Source organism: Prenolepis imparis, unplaced genomic scaffold, assembly GCF_030444845.1.
Source record: "Prenolepis imparis isolate NDT839.2.m4 unplaced genomic scaffold, iyPreImpa1.0 SCAF_13, whole genome shotgun sequence".
NCBI lineage: Eukaryota > Metazoa > Arthropoda > Insecta > Hymenoptera > Formicidae > Prenolepis > Prenolepis imparis.
Window position 1 is genome coordinate 2,894,766 of NW_028141171.1, and position 18,302 is coordinate 2,913,067.

Below are 18,302 nucleotides of genomic sequence, written 5' to 3' on the forward strand. Positions count from 1 at the left end.
AGTATACGCATGGTTGGCAAAATTCCACATTTTTTGGATAAAGTCCATGCCAGTGGTAAAAAGCGGTATTTTCCGGAAAAAAACGGCAAAAACTGGTACTTTCTAATAAAAACAATAAAATAAATAAAAAAATTTTTTATATCTTTAAAGGTTAAAAAAATGTATTTTATATATTAATTATATATTAATTTTTAAAGAAGATTTTATATTTCTCTTATTTTTTTAATCATAGTGATTAATATGGTTATTAATTAAAGCAAACGCATATTTTTTCATAAAATTATATAAATATATTTTAATGTAATCATTTTTATAGTTTTTGCCAGTTTATTCCATTGGATAAAAAAGTCCGAGACGGTAAAAACCGGAATTTACCATGGTTTTTTCCATTTACTGGACTTTTCCGGCCAACCCTGAGTATACGTGACGTGCACTATAGATATATGCACGCACACATATGGAATCCAGCCTATATACATCCTGTATATGTATCAATACATAGTCATTTAGTACATAAAAATCGAGACACTTTGTACATAAGGAGTTAGCAGTCTAGTAATATATATACGTTTGTGGAAAACACACGCTAAAAATTCTTAGATGCCATTTCGAAATAAAGATATTTCGATGAAACAGCACTTTCGAGATATTTTAAAAGTTATGAGTAAAAGTATTTTAGATGCTAAAGTCATTTGAAGTAGTGTTTTATCGAAATTTCATTTAAAAATGGCATCTAAGAATTTTCAGCGTGTGCTTTCTCGCCTCTGATACTCTGACGTCACAATCTAACATGGCCGCGGCAAGGAGCCTTAATTTTACAATTAAAACGCTGAAAATAATTTAATCTCTATAGTTTTGCTTCTCCGTCTTATTTTCACATGCATTATTTTCATAGAGATTTTAATTTTCAATTGTGACGCACAAACAAGATCAGGCTAGATCGTATAACGTTAATATGAATATGTGTCATGTAACAAGCTAGTCGATCAAGCTTACGACAAATATGTATGTATGTTTTCGTAATCCTCAAGCGCAGATCAAAATCATGGTCAAGTGACGCGAGTGAGAGAATAAACATTGGTGAAAGGATTAGATCTGTTATTTGTTATTGGCTCTCTCGCCTAGATATGCGCATATCGGTGTCATTGGAACTAGGTTACAACTGCACGTTTATTGTGAGAAATATATGTATAATTGTACGGCCGATATAATAATAGTTTTCTTTGATTTTTCATTGCGTTACACAATCTCGATGTTGACCGAAAGTAACGCGTTGACCTTATCGATTTAGTAATGTGCTCCAATTATCTAAACTTAAGAATGTCTTCTTCGTTATCAGTGGAGGCGCAAAAATCTGTTGTTTGTTGAGATATGCAAGATATACACGGAAATTCGAAGTATAAGAGCTGTTAGATATTGTTTCAGCGATAATTACGAATTTTGTTTGTAGCCTGAGGGTTATCTGCGTGATAAGATGTCAGTGTAGAAGAATTATCAGTGATCCAGTGATATCGATGACATTATCTAATAATTTGCCCTTGATAAAGATGGGCAAGAAAAAAATGTGTACTAATCCCTATGATATTTGTCGATTACAGTGGTCAACATTAATTATATAACCATGCAATTATATTAGATCGATTTTAGGTTACCTTTATATTAGATCGATTTTAGGTTAACTTTATGTCGCTGATTCCGAATATGGTATTGATTTTGCTAAGATTGGCTTTAATTTTTGAAATAATGGATGTAATGAAACTACAAGTAGACAAAATGTGGGAAAACAAAAAAAAAGGAATGGAAAAATAAAATTGTATAGACGATACACAGACAAATCAAGAAAGAAATTACAATTAATCACTTATTTGTTTTGCTTATACAATGCACGTACATTGAATGAGTTTATGAGTTTATAATTACATTGAATAATTAATCATAGTACTTGCAAAATAATATTAACGACAAGATGAAAAATTACACTAAATAAAAACAATGTTAAAGAATAAAAGTAAGAAAACAGACCAAACTCTGCTGCTTATGTCAGCAGTTATAGGTATTGGGGCAAAATCATAATTTGAATACCATTATCTCAAAAAGCATATTAGCAAAACTGTTGTCATGTTTGGATTCAGCATCCCCAAAATACCCTAAATTTGTTCAAATATCTTGAGCAACTAAATAAAAGTTTTTTTTTGTTAATATATTTCGTGGGAAAAGAAAATCTTTCTTTTGTAGAGACTGTGTAAGTGAGCACAAGAAAGAATATCATGGGGTGAATGGTTCTCTGGCAAAGTGGTTATTTACCGGCAGTGGGTATTACTGATAATGAAAGGAGAGATCCTAGGTCGTCGAGTTCTGATAGAATCTTGATATTTCTTGTGAATATTATATATTTTTTGTTCCTATTGCCTGTACTTATACTTTTGTATTGCGCGATAGATCTAGTAGGTCTTTTTCGAGTAAATATAAAATATCGGAGTTTTAATAGGACTTAATCATAGGACCTATAGGACATCTCTTCTAGATAATAGAAAATAGAAAATATTCACAATAGAAACAGAAAAATACACTGGTCAAAAAAATTATTGCAACACGTAATTAATATCAAAATTTAGCATACATTCAAATAAGCGTATTTCCGCGAAAAATTGTCGTATTAAAAAAATTTTTTTTTGTTTTAAAGAATAAAGTCTCTACTTTAAGGAACTTTCGTTCGATTTTAATTTTATCCTTTTCCTCTCCCTCTATCTCTTTAAAAGTAAGAACGTGTTTTTTTTTTTCAAAAAATTGCATAGTTTGACGAACTCTACGGGGTGTAATAAATTTTTCTCGCAAATATTATTATAACTATCGTAAAATATGGACTTTTCTCTACAAATTTAAAAAAAAATTGAATACCGTACGATTTTTTTTCGCGAAGTTACGGCGTATCAAAGTTACCTATGCATTTTTGCCTATGTATTCAATTACCGCCAACATTAGCATTATCCGATGGGCACTACGGGGAGGTTGCTGGTCGGATTTTGCCCATCGTGTGTGTGTGTGTTTGTGTGTGTTGGGACAGGGATATATGTGTTCGTATTTAAAATTGTATATTTCTGCCTCGTCTTCGGATGACCTCTTGCACCGGTGTGAACTTAACGCCCAACTTAATAAAAAATAAAAATAAATAATACAGTTCGTTTGTACCTCGTTTGTACCTATTTGTATCGTTTGATTTTTCGTTTGTATCTCAAAGGGTTAAAAAATACCAGGGGGTGAAAAAATCGCCAGCGCCCAACTTTAAGATATTTTAATTTCATTAGAGCCATTCGAAAGAGAATTGCTTGTACCCGTTTGTACCTCCTTTAAAATCGTTTGTACCTCAAAGGAACCGGAAGTACAGGCTTTTCAAAATTCAACCAAGAGGTGGTTTCGTCATTTTTTGAGATTTCGAAAAACGGCCGACACCACTCGAAGGAGAATCGTTTGTACCCGTTTGTACCTCCTTTCAAATCGTTTGTACCTCAAAGAAACCGGAAGTATAAGCTTTTCAAAATTCGACCAAGAGGTAGTTTCGTCATTTTTTGAGATATCGAAAAATGGCCAACGCCACTCGAAAGAGAATCGTTTGTACCCGTTTGTACCTCCTTTCAAATCATTTGTACCTCAAAGGAACCGGAAGTGCAGGCAAATTACCTCTTGGTCGAATCTCTTGCAGAATTTCGAACCATATTCGATGTAGGGCTGCTTCCAATTGCTGGAGATTGGTTGGTAGTCTTTCAAAATCACGCAGCCATCTTCCCATCATGTCCCACAAGAGGTCATCCGAAGACGAGGCAGAAATACACAATTTTAAATACGAACATATATCTCTGCCACAACACACACACACACACACACACACACACGATGGGCAAAATCCAACCAGCAACCTCCCCGTAGTGCCCATCGGATAATGCTAATGTTGGCGGTAACTGAATACATAGGCAAAAATGCATAAGTAACTTTGATACGTCGTAACTTCGCGAAAAAAAATTGTACGGCATTCAATTTTTTTAAAAATTTGTAGAGAAAAGTCCATATTTTACGATAGTTATGAATGATATTTGCGAAAAATATTTATTACACCCCATAGAGTTCGTCAAACTATGCAATTTTTTGAAAAAAAAACACGTCCTTACTTTTAAAGGGTTAGAGGGAGGGGGAAAGGATAAAATCAAAATCGAACGAAAGTTCCTTAAAGTAGAGACTTTACCCTTTAAAACAAAAAAAAACATTTTTGAAATACGACAATTTTTCGCGGAAATACGCTTATTTGAATTTATGCTAAATTTTGATATTAATTACGTGTTGCGATAATTTATTTGACCAGTGTAGATATTATTCTATTCCCTGTTCCTATATTGGTGGATATTTCCTATTCCTTGCTCCTATTGCTTGTACTTTTGTATTGTGCTTTACACTCTTTGAAAACTGACAGAAGGGGAATATATTGATCGGTTTTATTGCACATAAGAAGAGTGCTTGATACATGTGTTGCGTGAAATAAAATACGAGATGTTTCATGTATCTTTCCAATGTAAAATGACGCGAAATCAAAGTCGGTCAATGCCGACGGTGCAGAAACGAGACTTACATAAGTGCTTTGCGAGCACGTTTTAATGTTTTAAGGTGGACTTACGGAAAAGGTCTGAGAGACGAAACCCGTTTAACCACTTGACACGCATTTCAACAATAGTGACATCATTCTTTGTTTTCTTTCCATGAAAAAAGAATGTAAAGAACGTTAATTTATCAGCACAGAATTAAACTGAAATTTAATTGTAATACATTTCCCCTATATGTAATCGTAAAATCAATATTATGATTTAATCGGAACGCTCTCTCACTTGAATTGATTAATTAATTGTTCCTTTTTTTTTTATTATTGTAGATTTCCAAGAATGATTCATGATCGATCGATGCAATGTGATTGTGATTGCCTCTGCGAATATACCTTTGTCTTCTCTTTTCCAATATCGATAATATACAACATCGTGATCAAGGACATCATTTATTCGAATGATGTTTATTGAAGGACTAAAGTCTAAAGTCTAAAAGTCTGTGATCTTTACACGCAGGTTGATCGACCTGATACTAACAATTGCAAATGCCAGATGCTATTGTTCACGTGCAATGACAAACTTTGCACATGTACTCCGTATCTTTGCGAATGTACTAATCTTCATATCGATTAACAGCGAATCATGAAAACGTTTAATTAAAAAAATTTCTTTTCGTACCGTTGATCACACACAGAGATATATTAGATTTGCAACATTTATCGATATACTTTGATCGCACGTGTATTTAAATTTGCACATTTATTTTTTGATAAAAAAGAATTTTTATCTTATGAAATATAAATAAAGCTATATCGTCTTCGCACTCCTTTCCATGAATTATATGTATACATCACGATTTGTCTATAAAAAAAATAAATAATAATAATAATAATAAATAAATTATTTTATTATCTAATTTTTCAAAATTTGTTTTTTGATGACTAGCTCTCTAAGTGGGTTTAGATTATGTGAAAAATTTCTACAGAACTCGGGACGAAATTCCAGGTAGTTTCATCAATACAACAGAGTTAAAAGGTATATAATAAGACTAGGAGGATATCGTTTATCGATATGAACTAACGGTCTCTCTTTCAACGGTGAATGTATTCATAGGATGAGTGCATTGGCTTTCATGCATATGTGATTTTTCCCTCATCCATTTCATTCACTATTCAATTCTACTTATTTATTCCTACATCGTTTATGAATACTTACAATATTTCTTGTGTATTTTGAGTACCGCCTAATGCATAATTACGTGCACAATTTAGGTGCCAGTTATTTATTCTTTAATATATATTTGCGAATAAACTATATTTACGGAATCCAATCAGCTAGCATTAAAAATGAATTGCCCACATTACACTGGTCAACACTGATTTTATTGTAAATTATATTAAATCGATTTTAGAGGATAACTTTGCGTCATTGATTCCGAATATGGTACGTATTGGTTTTTCTAGATTGGTTCTAATTTTTGAGGTAATGAATGCCCCATGAAAAACAAAAAATGTAAGAGGTCAGGCGTAGCTTATCCCCAAATCATATGAAAACTGTCTCAAATCATCTCAAAAGTATATATGAAATACCTAGTGGCGTTGTATTCAGTAAAATAACATAAAAACAAAGTAAGCTGATTCAGCTAATCACAATTAATGCATAGAAAAATGCTGTTTGTACGATTTTCTTTTAGGGTCATCTCTCTCTTTGTAGGTCATCAGGATTACATTGGAGATAAAAACAATGTTAAAGAATAAAAAGACAGACCGAACTTTAATGCATATGTCAGTAGTTACAAATCGTATTGGGGAAAGTCCTAATTTGAGTATCCATTATCTCTAAAACTAGAGCCACTTCGGCAAAACTGTTGTCATTTTTGGATTCAACATCTCCAAAATACCCTAAACTTTCATTCAAACATCTTTGGCAACTAAAACAAAAGTTTCTTTTTGTTGACCAGTGTTATCTTTCATCAGAAGTATCTTTTATGTATATTTTTTGTAGGATTCGCAGATCCAATATTACGTCAGAGTTAGAATAACAGAAAAAAAAACAGAATTCTTACTATAGAACTTCTTTCAATAGGCAGCCACTGATTCACAATCGGCCACTCATCGCCCATAATATCATCGAATTACCACATCTACATATTCTCTACATATTCTCTCTACACATATTCTCTACATTATTTATGAAGAGTCATTTACTAAAGACTTCCGTCTTGATCTTGAAAGGGAACATTAATCAATGGTGGCATTTCGCTTTTCTATGAGCCTATACCAAGCTGCGTAATATAATTAATTACTCGCGGCGTAGAACTGAAATCTCATCCCAGTTGTCATCTCCGTATGATGTCAGCTTCATTTGTATATCGGTATCTCTACAGCCGGGCACTCAGAGATACGGCGAACAAAGCGATGCTGTTTCTATCGGCCCTCACTCTAACTAACTAAGCTCTGGCGACACATATGCTGACGTGTTCGCGGTTAACGTTTGTACATCATCTGATAACCTCGAGCGAGATATTATTTATTCCCTCGTAATCAGTTCCTTTACAGTAGTTCATGACGTTTGTTCGGGATTATTGAGAAATCTGAAATAAAATCCGTCACGGTATATCTCGGTTTAGCCAGAGGTTGCTCATCTTTTTGGGCTCAAGATCACACTAGCGATTATTTTCAACGTAAACATTACAACATTATTACAACCTTACGCAAACGCGCATGTTTATCGACCAATATATTCATGTCATATGCAACAGCTGGACGTATAAAAGATAAAATCTGAAATTCATGAGCGAATTCATCGGAAAAAACATTCGAATACACCAAGCGTTGCGTTTTGAAGGCAAAATACGCTCTTTGTGCGCGAGCATACGGGGAAAAACAAAATAATAAAAATTGAGCTTGAAAAAAATGATATATCATGATTTTCACGGCAAATACAATCACATATTAATATTTGAATTATTTTATAAAAACAAATAATTTTTAAAAACATTTTTCTTTAAAATTTTAGAAATTTTTTCAAAATTTTATTAATGTGATTACAAAGAGGTGTTTTTACCATGAAACTTTTGTATAAAATATTTTTTTATATCTCGAGTATTTTTCGAGAAATATCGCTCTCATATGAGAAGTGCAGCAATAATTGAAAATTTCTAAATTCATCTATTTATTTTTATCCCCCCCCCCCCTACATGTGCGTAAAATTATGTAATGTAAAATTTCATCAAAATCAGAATTTTCGATTTGCGAGATTAATTAATGCTTCTGAAATAATTATAGCGTTGCAAGAGATCTTTCAGTTCTTCAGTGCATCATTAAGATTGATTGCTTCGCATCGCGTACTATTAATTATTTTGCGACTTTCGCAGCTCAATTTCATTGAGAGAATCGTATGAGAGAGAGAGAGAGAGAGAGAGAGAGAGAGAGAGAGAGAGAGAGAGAGAGAGAGAGAGAGAGAGAGAGAGAGAGAGAGAGAGAGAGAGAGAGAGAGAGAGAGAGAGAGAGAGAGAGAGAGATTTTGAAACGTTATTTGAAAGAAAAATTGTCGCGTGGTCGATCGGAAGATCGACATCAACAACGATATTTTTTTTATCTTTTTTCCTATCGCTCCTTCTTTCCTGACATAGCTTGACGTCGACTCGTTTCTAAGTTTATTCGGAGCAAATGTCAAAAGAGATAGAAAGGAGGATAACGCGTTATCGTAAGATATGTTGCATAAATTTAATAGACGCACACATATCTGTCTTTGTTTATCGACTTAACACGGGCATCACGATATATATGGGTAACGTCATTAGCCTTTTATATTACACGCTTGTCTCTGAAAAAAAAACAGCGTATTTTGCATATAGATATATCTTCGAATATTTTGCAATATCGTCTCTCCATCGAAGTCGAAATATGTAGATTTTTCTTGTAATTTTGCATACTTTTGGCTATTTCACATTATTTTTATTTCGCAGCATTTTATTTTCTTATATTAATTCGAGCCGATATAAATTGTTAATTATTAATATTGAATATATATTTTTTTCATTTTTTCATTATTATATTGGATATACTTTCAAAATATATATACTAACAATGATATTCTATTAGAAAGTTATTTGGAAAGATTAACAAATGAAGTCGGAGTATAGATAGTAAATATTTGATTAGAAATGCTATTAATCGTTAAAAGAATGAATCATGCAATTCTCATTATAGTGTTGATATATTTATTAACTATACCTATTTAATAAACACGTGGATTCGGAAACCGCATAAAAATTTCCGTAGCTTACCCCAAGCTAGGTTCTGGATCGGATCCGAATTGCCAACGATGGCTTGTGGTCCGGACCTCCTGCTCTGGATCGGATTCGGATTATGTACAGTAATGCCTGTACTACGAAAAAAAATCCCTATCCGACTTTGTTCCGAATTCGATCCGTGTCGGGTGAGGATCGGATCAGAAACTCTGAACAGGTTATCGGGTCCGAGATGGATCTGCAGTCGTGTAACGTGTAACCAACGGATCGGATTCGGATCCGAACTAAGGGTCCCACACCCGTTCTGGATCCGATCCGAAGAGAAATTTTTATATGTACAAAATAAAGATTTATTAATCTCGGGGAAATGATTCTTCATAAATATTCGTATAATAAAAATATATAGAAGAACATAATTGTTAAACAATTTCTAAAATTTTAAATATATTTCTTTCATAATCCTATTTATTTAACTTGATTGATAAATATCTTATATACTATCTTATATGTATATATTATTATTATTATTATTATTATTATTATTATTATCTTATATCTTATAAATATCATTCATATCAAACATCTTATATCTTGTAAATATATCTTATAAATATATCTTATTTTTAATCCTATATTGATTGGTCCCTTTTTTATTAAAAATTACGAACATTTTGATTATTGAATTAAATATGCGTAATCATTTAAATATTTAATTAATATTTCAATATAAAAGAAATATTTAAATATAAATATATATTATACATATACATATTAACTATTTATGGGTAATATTTATATGCATATGAACTGTTAATCAATGCATAAATTAATGTATACGCACACAAATTATAGTTATATAAATATGTATACGCACACAAATTATAGATATATATTTTAATAATAATAATAATAATTGTAATAATAATTTATCGTTTTTTATTAAAATTAATTTATAAATTGATATATAAGGTTTCTATATAAAGTCTATTGTCACCCTTATATTTCGCAAACGACTCAAAATTATGAAAAACCGCGAAATACATGTATGAACGTTTCGAGGGGCTACTCTTTTAAGAAAGTTGGAGGGGATGTCCCCCCAAGGGATGCGTATTTCGCGTATGAGCAGTTTGCGAAATATAAGGGTGACAACAGACTTTATAGAAACCCTGCATATAGCCTCAGTATATTATATGAAATAATTTTAGAGAATTGTTCACATAAAATTACATGTGATTGTTTTTTATAACATGAATTTATCTTATAAATACTCGTATTTACAAGAGAAAACTTTGTAAAAATCGACTTCGTTTTATTCGGATCGAGTTTTATAAATAATGAAATTTGTGGATTCACGAAGATCCTAATAATCTCGATTAGCTCTGATGCGCTTACACGATCAATTTGTTATTTATTTGTTTATTTATTTCTTTTAGGGGAGATAACCAGCAATGTATTACGTCTAACACGTGAAGCGCGACAACACGCGCTCGGACCCTTTAGTCCGTCATTCAATGTGCAACACTTTTTGTTGGAGAGCTTATTGAAAGTGAGTAGAGTAAGAAGATAATTCAGATTTCTTGTTATGATAATATGATATGCAAAACGGATGTTGTTTTTTTATTTTAGTTTTTACCAGACGACGCTCATATCCGTGTAAGTGGCAAATTACACATCTCTCTGACAAGAGTGTATGACGGGAAAAACGTGATCGTCTCGCAATATAATTCAAAGGAGGACTTACTACAGGTAAGAAAATTTATTTTTAACTCTGTATAATCACTTTTATAATTCGCGTTGCTCTCTCTACTTATAATCAAAGATCAAAATTATTATAGCATATTAGATTAATGCAAAAAATAAATTTATCATTTTTGTTTAAATTAAACCTCCTGCATCCTCGCTGCGGTCATTAGATTATTGTGACGTCAGAGGCGAGAAAGCACATGCTGAAAATTCTTAGAAAATTGTTTTATATATATATAAATGCCATTTTTAAATGAAAAGATATTTCGATGAAGTCTATTCAGATGGCTTTAGCACACTTTTAAAATATCTCGAAAACTATTCTTTTTCCTTGACAGTCAATCAACAATCGTAAAATGATCGTGATATCAGACTTTGTCATGCGGAATGACTGCGCATGTGCAAAGACTAGACGGACTTGGCCTCATATTATAGTCATTTTATAACTGTTGATTGATTATAAAGAAAAAAGGATAGTTTTCGAAGTATTTTAAGAGTGTGCTAAAAAGCCATCTGAAGTGCTGTTTCATCTAAATACCTCTTTTTATTTCAAAATAGCATCTAAGAATTTTTAGCATGTTTTCTCGCCTCTGACGTCACAATTCCAACATGGTCGGCGAAGAGCCAGGTGCCTTAAAACGAAATATTATTATATAATAGCAAAAGTGAAAAGTAATTCTTATTAGGGGAAACCCGTCTATAATGGTCCCCGGTCCCCCGGGGTAAAATGGTATCCTGTACTTTTATCTCTCCGATCCAGTGTTGTTATCTGCGTGTAGAATTTTATATTACTTCTATCTTTGTCCTGTCATCATGTGAACATTCGCTGAAGCGATTGGATATGTTTAGCAATAAGATAAAAAAAAATTTGATTTTTATAGAGATCTGATATAAGGTAAACTTCCTATTTTGTTTTATTGTACGTCCTGTGATTAAGATAGATTCTATATAAAGTTATTATGCTAGTAAGACCCACTGCGTTTTTGTTGCAAATATAATACAAAAATGCCTAGAAATCATTCTCGCATAAAATCACAACAAAGTTGAAGCCCAATTAAAATTTCAGTGCTATATTTTTTTTGCAACATTAAGTTAATAATGCACTATTCGATCAAAAATGCTTAAAATACATTTTTGTTACATAAATTCGAATTATAATTATAATTATAATTATTCTATAAATATAATTATTCAATCGTAACTATTACCTGTATCAAAATTTTTTTTGGGGGACCATTTTACCTCAGGGACTGGGGTAAAATGGTCACTATGGAGGCATATAGAAAATGTTTGACTGCAGAAAAATTTGAACTAATAAATAATTTGTAATTATTTCACTAAAAAGAGGAAGAAAATGTCTTTTCAATTTTGCAAAGTTTGAGAAAGAAAGCAAAATTAATATAAAAACTACAGCATTTTTTCCTTAAGATGACCATTTTACCCCAGTCTCCCCTATTTGAAGAAAATTTGTCATAGTTGCAAATCAATTTTTTTTTTATAAATTGTAACAATCTTTTTTGTTAAGTTTGTATTTTTGCATTATTCTGTAAAATACTATAATATTTCTTTTTTTTATACAGGCCCTACTAGCCACTTCGTTTGTACCGTTCTTTTCCGGTTTGCTGCCACCGCGATTTCACGGTATTAGGTACATGGATGGTGGATTCAGCGATAATCTTCCTACGTTGGACGAAAATACAATCACCGTTAGTCCATTTTGCGGAGAAAGCGATATCTGTCCCAGGGATATCTCGTCTCAGCTTTTTCACGTACGTACTCGTTAATAAAGTAATTTTTGCTACAAAAATTATGTTAGTGAGCGTATCTCTGTTTGATTATTTCGACAATTATTTTAATTATTGTTCATTTGTGTTTTGCAGGTCAATCTCGCCAACACAAGTATAGAGCTCTCTAGACAAAACATATATAGGTTCACGAAGATACTCTTTCCTCCTAAACCAGAGGTAAAAGAAAAATCTTACCTGTCCTCTTTGATATTGCATATATAATTAGCTTAAATGTGATATGTAAGATGTAATTTTACATTTTTTCTTTTAATTTTGTAGACTCTTTCCAGTATGTGTAAGCAAGGATTTGACGATGCGTTGAGATTTTTACATCGTAACAATATGCTAAACTGCACGAGGTGTCTCGCTGTACAATCGACGTATGTGGTTCAGGAAACAATCGACGATAGTATGGAATATGATCCGGAATGCCTAGAATGTAAGATGCATAGACAGGTAAGGTTCGCGATGTATTGTAATAAAATTCTTCTTCGATCAATAATATTATTCATTTTACATACACATTATTTGTATCGAAATTTAAATTCAGTTTCATCTGCATTAATTAGCGATGGGATTAAATATCTTATAAATAGGTTCGAATTTGTTTGCATGATTTCAAACTTTCTTACTTATTAAAAAAAAAAAAAATTTTTTTTTAAGTGGACTCGCACTTGTGGACGAGATAAGTTCAAACTCTCTATAAGTATCTTGAAAAACAAGAGCAGTACTTCGAATCTGGAACATATCTTAAGTTTGAATCTTTTATGAATACTTATGCGAAAATATATTTTATATATATATGTATATATATATATATATATATATATATATATGTTTTGTATTTATATTATTTCATAATGAGTATTATTGTTCAATTCTAGAAAATGAATATTGATTATTGGATTCGACTCGGATTTTTAAATATTAACTTGATCCCATCCTTAGTATTATTAACCAATGTGAATCAAAATCTTAAGTGTTTCTTATTTTATATTTTCTTATTTCATATTTTAGATATATTTTATTTTTACATACATATATGCATAAGAGAGCCTATATTATTATTTTTTTTTAATAGGAAGCATTGGTAGCTAATTTGCCAGAGACTGTTATGACGATATTTCAAGATGCCATAGACTCCGCCAATAAGGGACTTGTTAATTGGCTGTTCAAACATCGTAGTATGAAACTTTTATCGTTGTTGAGTTTGCCCTACACCTTACCAGCAGATGTAATGTACGCCACCATTACAAAGTAAGTACAACTATTTAAATATGTAAATGCACCGCTTTACGAATGCATACAATTTAGTTTTAAAGTAATGCACATGCGTGTGTATGTAAACTAATATTATATTAGTTTTAGCTTATTAATGTCTAATTATTATTTAATTTAGGGAGAGATGTTGCATGCCATCTCTCGTTTAAATGAAAAATATGTATATGTTTTAGTGAATTAATATTTTTTAATTATTCTTTATTCAAATATAACAATTAAATTTCATATAAATTCACTGTTCTTTAAGATATTTAAGTGTCATTTCAACATTATGAAATATGATTCGCGTATATATACATAATATATATGTACACTAGCGGATCCTAAGGGGGGGGGGGGGATTAAACCCCCCCTTGCAAATTAAAAGAAACAGTTTTGCTGAATTTGTTTAAAAAATATAAGTAAAGAAAAACAAATGTTAAAGAGCTATCGATGTCGTTGATTCTGGAATAAAAGCTAATCATGAAACCAAAAATATTAAATAAAATAATTTTGCCCCCCTCATTATCGACGTCAGGATCTGCTAGTGTATATGTATATTCGACTAACAAAGTAAATTAATATTTTAAATTTTCAATAATCTGAGAGAAAGAGAGAATTTCAAAACTATAATATATGTGATATAATACAGGGTATCCAATTTTAATCTATCACCCCTCGTAACTTTGCAGGGAGCGGTCATAGAGAAAAATGTTTTATACAAAAGTTTTTTGACTTTGAGGGGATATATGTTTTAAAAAAAATTATGTAATTTGCAACATGCAGCTGCGTATTTTTTCTTAAAAGCAACTATGTGTTTTCTTTACACCAATTGATTGATCTCATATATTCTGTGCATAAAAGTATTAAGGTATGATTACCGAAAACTGAATATTTTACAAGATATTTTACATTTTATGTCAAAAAATTGTTAATTTCAAACCTTATAAATCAAAAAGTATTTAAGAGAAAAATACTTTATGGTGTTTTGGAAAGCTCTCGAGATAAGCTACAAGAATATGCAATGAAAAATAGTAGGTTCCATTTAAGAAATTGAAGGTGACCTTCATGTGAAATATTTTTCTCTACGCTCGCTTTCTGCAAAATTACGAGGGGTGATAGTATAGATTAAAATCGAGATTAAAATATTGGACACCCTGTATATTAGGCACGCATAATATATGTGAAAATAATATATAAAAGTTATTTGATTGTTGATTTTTTACTTAAAAGTTTATTGATTTTGAGTTTTACTATCTTTTATTTCACTGCATGAGCTACGCACGGTGTTTTATATATGTATTTATATATATTTGCATGTCGTATATTCGATCAATTTGGATGTTTTTACTAATTATAACAAATTCACTAATTATAATTATATTGCTTGTGATATTGTTTAACATTATCATGCATGTCGTCTTGGTAGTCTCATTGGTAACAAGGTAGAAACTCGCACTTTGGGATACAAAGTAGTCGGAAATGTTGTACATATCTCTCAACGAGCGTTTACTCATCCTAAGCATTTAACACCTTCCTCCCGGTAAGCATCACATCAAATTCTCAGGCTTAACGCTTTCTTTACTTTATGATGCACTAAGTGTATCTGCCAAGTTTTTTTTCCATCAGAAAGCATGTTGTTGCCTGAAAGTTTATTTTTAATCGTAGATATTTAATTATATATATTTCGTCGCTGATTAGAAATCTTTTTGTTTATCTTATTTCCTTAAAAAAAAGTATATGTAGATAAAAATTGAACAATAAAGTACATAAATGGGAAATTTTCACAGACAGAAAGAAAGATTTGCTTTAATAATTAGCTATATATAATATTCTAAAATCAGGGTGTCTAGTGGAAAAACCGAAGATTATCAGAGATTTTTTTTACTTAGAAAATCCGGAAATTCTCATGGAATTTTATTGAAATTCAGGAAAATTTTTAAAAAAATTGTTTTTAATAATCTTATTCTTATTTAGCACTTAATAAACATATCTAATAATAAATATATCTAACATATCTTTGCTATATGTATTTAAGTTTTTATTAAAATCTCATGTGATTTTTTAATGATAATCTCTTTTTAATATCAAGGTACACTTGTGTAAGTTTCATAGAAAATTGTTCAATTTTTTAATAATATTTAAATAAATCAGTATTCCTTAAGACGTTATAATAAATTAATTTTTGTTTTATATTTTTGCATATATCTTTAATAGTGATATATTGCATTTTATTATTGTATTATCCTCCAAATTAATTTTATGATTAATAAATTATTAAGTGCTAAAAAAGCTGCATTCTGATAACTTTTTTTTGCAATTGTTTGAACAGAAAACATTAGGAAGCACGTACAATAAAGAAATTAATTTTATTTTATCTGGAATTTTAAACGAAAATATCTAAAAGATCAGAGAATTCTCAGGAAATTTTTTCATAAAATTAAAGTAGACACCCTGTAAAACAACTTGCGTGTATAATTAACGAAAAAATGTATCTTTTTTTTTGTTTCTCAGATTCATTATGAGTATACCAAAGCTGAAACATAACATAGTGGAATTAACTAAACTTATCTTAGAACGATTGAGTATAATGTTTCCAAAGATCAACGTTTATATTCAGCCATTGCCTCAAACTATCAAGTGTCATTTCAACATTATGGAATATGATTCTAGTAAGTATACATATATATACATTATTAAAAAAAAAAAGGGAACATTTTTCATATCCTAAAAATTAAACTATTTTCTAACCACTGAAACTCGGCGAAAAATAATCATAAACAAAAAATTAAGAAAACATTTTGAAGCTTGAAGTTTCAACTTTAACGCGCTAAAAATTTATCTTCCTTATTCTGAACCATGAAACTACCGAGAGCGCGTTAAAGTTGAAACTTCAAGCTTCAAAATGCTTTTTTAACTATTTGTCTACGGTAATTTTTCGCCGAGTTTTAGCGATTTGAAAATAGCCTAATTTTTAGGGTGTGAAAAGGGTTTTTTTTTAGAAGTAGTATATATAGGGTGTTCCATTTTAAAAGATCCATACAAATATTTGAACATTTTAGAGAAAAATGTTTGACAAAAGTTGTAGGATTTCGAAAGGGAAAGAAATTGGCGCTACTGACTTTCCTAAAGGGTGATTTTTAAGGTCATTTAAAAATTATTTTGTTTTTTTAAAATGGAATTACCTTGTTTTTTTTTATATAAATCGATTTCTCGCGATATATATATTTACTATAAAAAGTTATAAGAATAAGATGACCAAAAAATAAATAGTTTACGAGATATTTTATAGTTTATAATTGTTTTGTAATTAAACTAAAGTATAGAGTATCTCATAGCTCATACTATTCACTTATTTTGGCCATATCTTACCTTTATAACTTTTTATAGTGAATATTGCGAGGAATCGATTTATATAAAAAAATTAGTCGTTCCATTTAAAAAAACATAAGTGATCTTTAAATGACCTTGAATATCACCTTGAATATTTAGGAAAAAGTCAATAGCGCCAATAACTTCTCTCCTCCTCGAAATCCTACAACTTTTGTTTGAAATATTTTTGTCTAAAATGCATTGTTCACGAAATATTTGTATGGATCTTTTATATAAAATATATAAAAGCACCCTGTATATATATATATATATATATATATATATATGGGGCATTCCACGCCAAATCAACGACTTTTTTCCCCGACCATTTTTTATTTGCTTCATTTTTTTAATGTTTTTATATCCATTGAAAGTAGCTTCCATTAATTTTTTTAGATTTTTATCTTTATCGATTTCCGAGTTACACATTTAAAAAAAAATTGATTTTAACAATTTTCGAAAATTTCAAATATTTATAACTTGAAGAAAAATAAAAATGTTGTCATTGATAAGGTGGTTATTTTTTTGTCTTTAAATGTATTTTTCGAAAAAAATATTGAAAAAAATAAAAAAAAAATTTAATAGTGTTTTAATCAATTTTAACCGAAATTATATTTTTTTCCTCAATGAGACCCCTTCGATTTTTTTCAAGAAAATGTATATCATTCTAGACTTAAAAACAAAATTTTTTGAGCGATTGGCGAAGAGGGGATTCAAATATTTTCGATTTTTTAAGACTATTTTTCGACATTTTTTTCAATTTTTTTTTCAAAAATCGCACTTTTGGTGTTTTACACCACTTTTATTTAAAAAATAAGTATTTACAAATTTAATAGGCATTTATTTCGAAGTATTAAAGGGTAAAAAAAAACGAAAATTCCAATATGTTAAAAAATTAAAAATATTGGAATTTTCTTTTTTTCTGACCCTTAAAACCCTTAAAATTTTAAATAAGTGCCTGTTAATTTTGTAGACTTATTTTTAAATCAGAGTTGTGTAAAACATCAAAAAGTGCGATTTTTGAAAAAAAAAATTGAAAAAAATCGAAAAGTAGTCTTAAAAAATCGAAAATATTTGAATCCCCTCTTCGCCATTAGCTCAAAAATTTTGTTTTTAAGCCTAGAATGATATATATTTTTTTGAAAAAATCGAAGGGGTCTCATTGAGAAAAAAAATTCCGATTAAAATTGATTAAAACACTATTAAATTTTTTTTTAAATTTTTTAAATATTTTTTTCGAAAAATACATTCAAAGACAAAAGAATGACCACCTAGTACTCTGCGTTGATACCACTGCTT

General features: G+C 30.3%; 1 protein-coding gene across 2 annotated transcripts in view; it reads left to right on the top strand.

Moving 5' to 3' along the window:
* Positions 1-18,302, top strand: part of Bmm (brummer) — a 28,319-nt gene that overhangs the window by 5,491 nt on the left and 4,526 nt on the right. The window contains exons 2-9 of one of the 2 annotated variants that reach the window (XM_083053204.1): positions 10,275-10,387; positions 10,468-10,587; positions 12,165-12,353; positions 12,465-12,548; positions 12,651-12,827; positions 13,453-13,628; positions 15,061-15,174; positions 16,146-16,303. In XM_083053204.1, coding sequence (XP_082909330.1) covers positions 10,275-10,387; positions 10,468-10,587; positions 12,165-12,353; positions 12,465-12,548; positions 12,651-12,827; positions 13,453-13,628; positions 15,061-15,174; positions 16,146-16,303 — 1,131 coding nt within the window. The remainder of the gene's footprint in view (positions 1-10,274; positions 10,388-10,467; positions 10,588-12,164; positions 12,354-12,464; positions 12,549-12,650; positions 12,828-13,452; positions 13,629-15,060; positions 15,175-16,145; positions 16,304-18,302) is intronic. The other variant, XM_083053205.1, reaches the window with a different exon arrangement.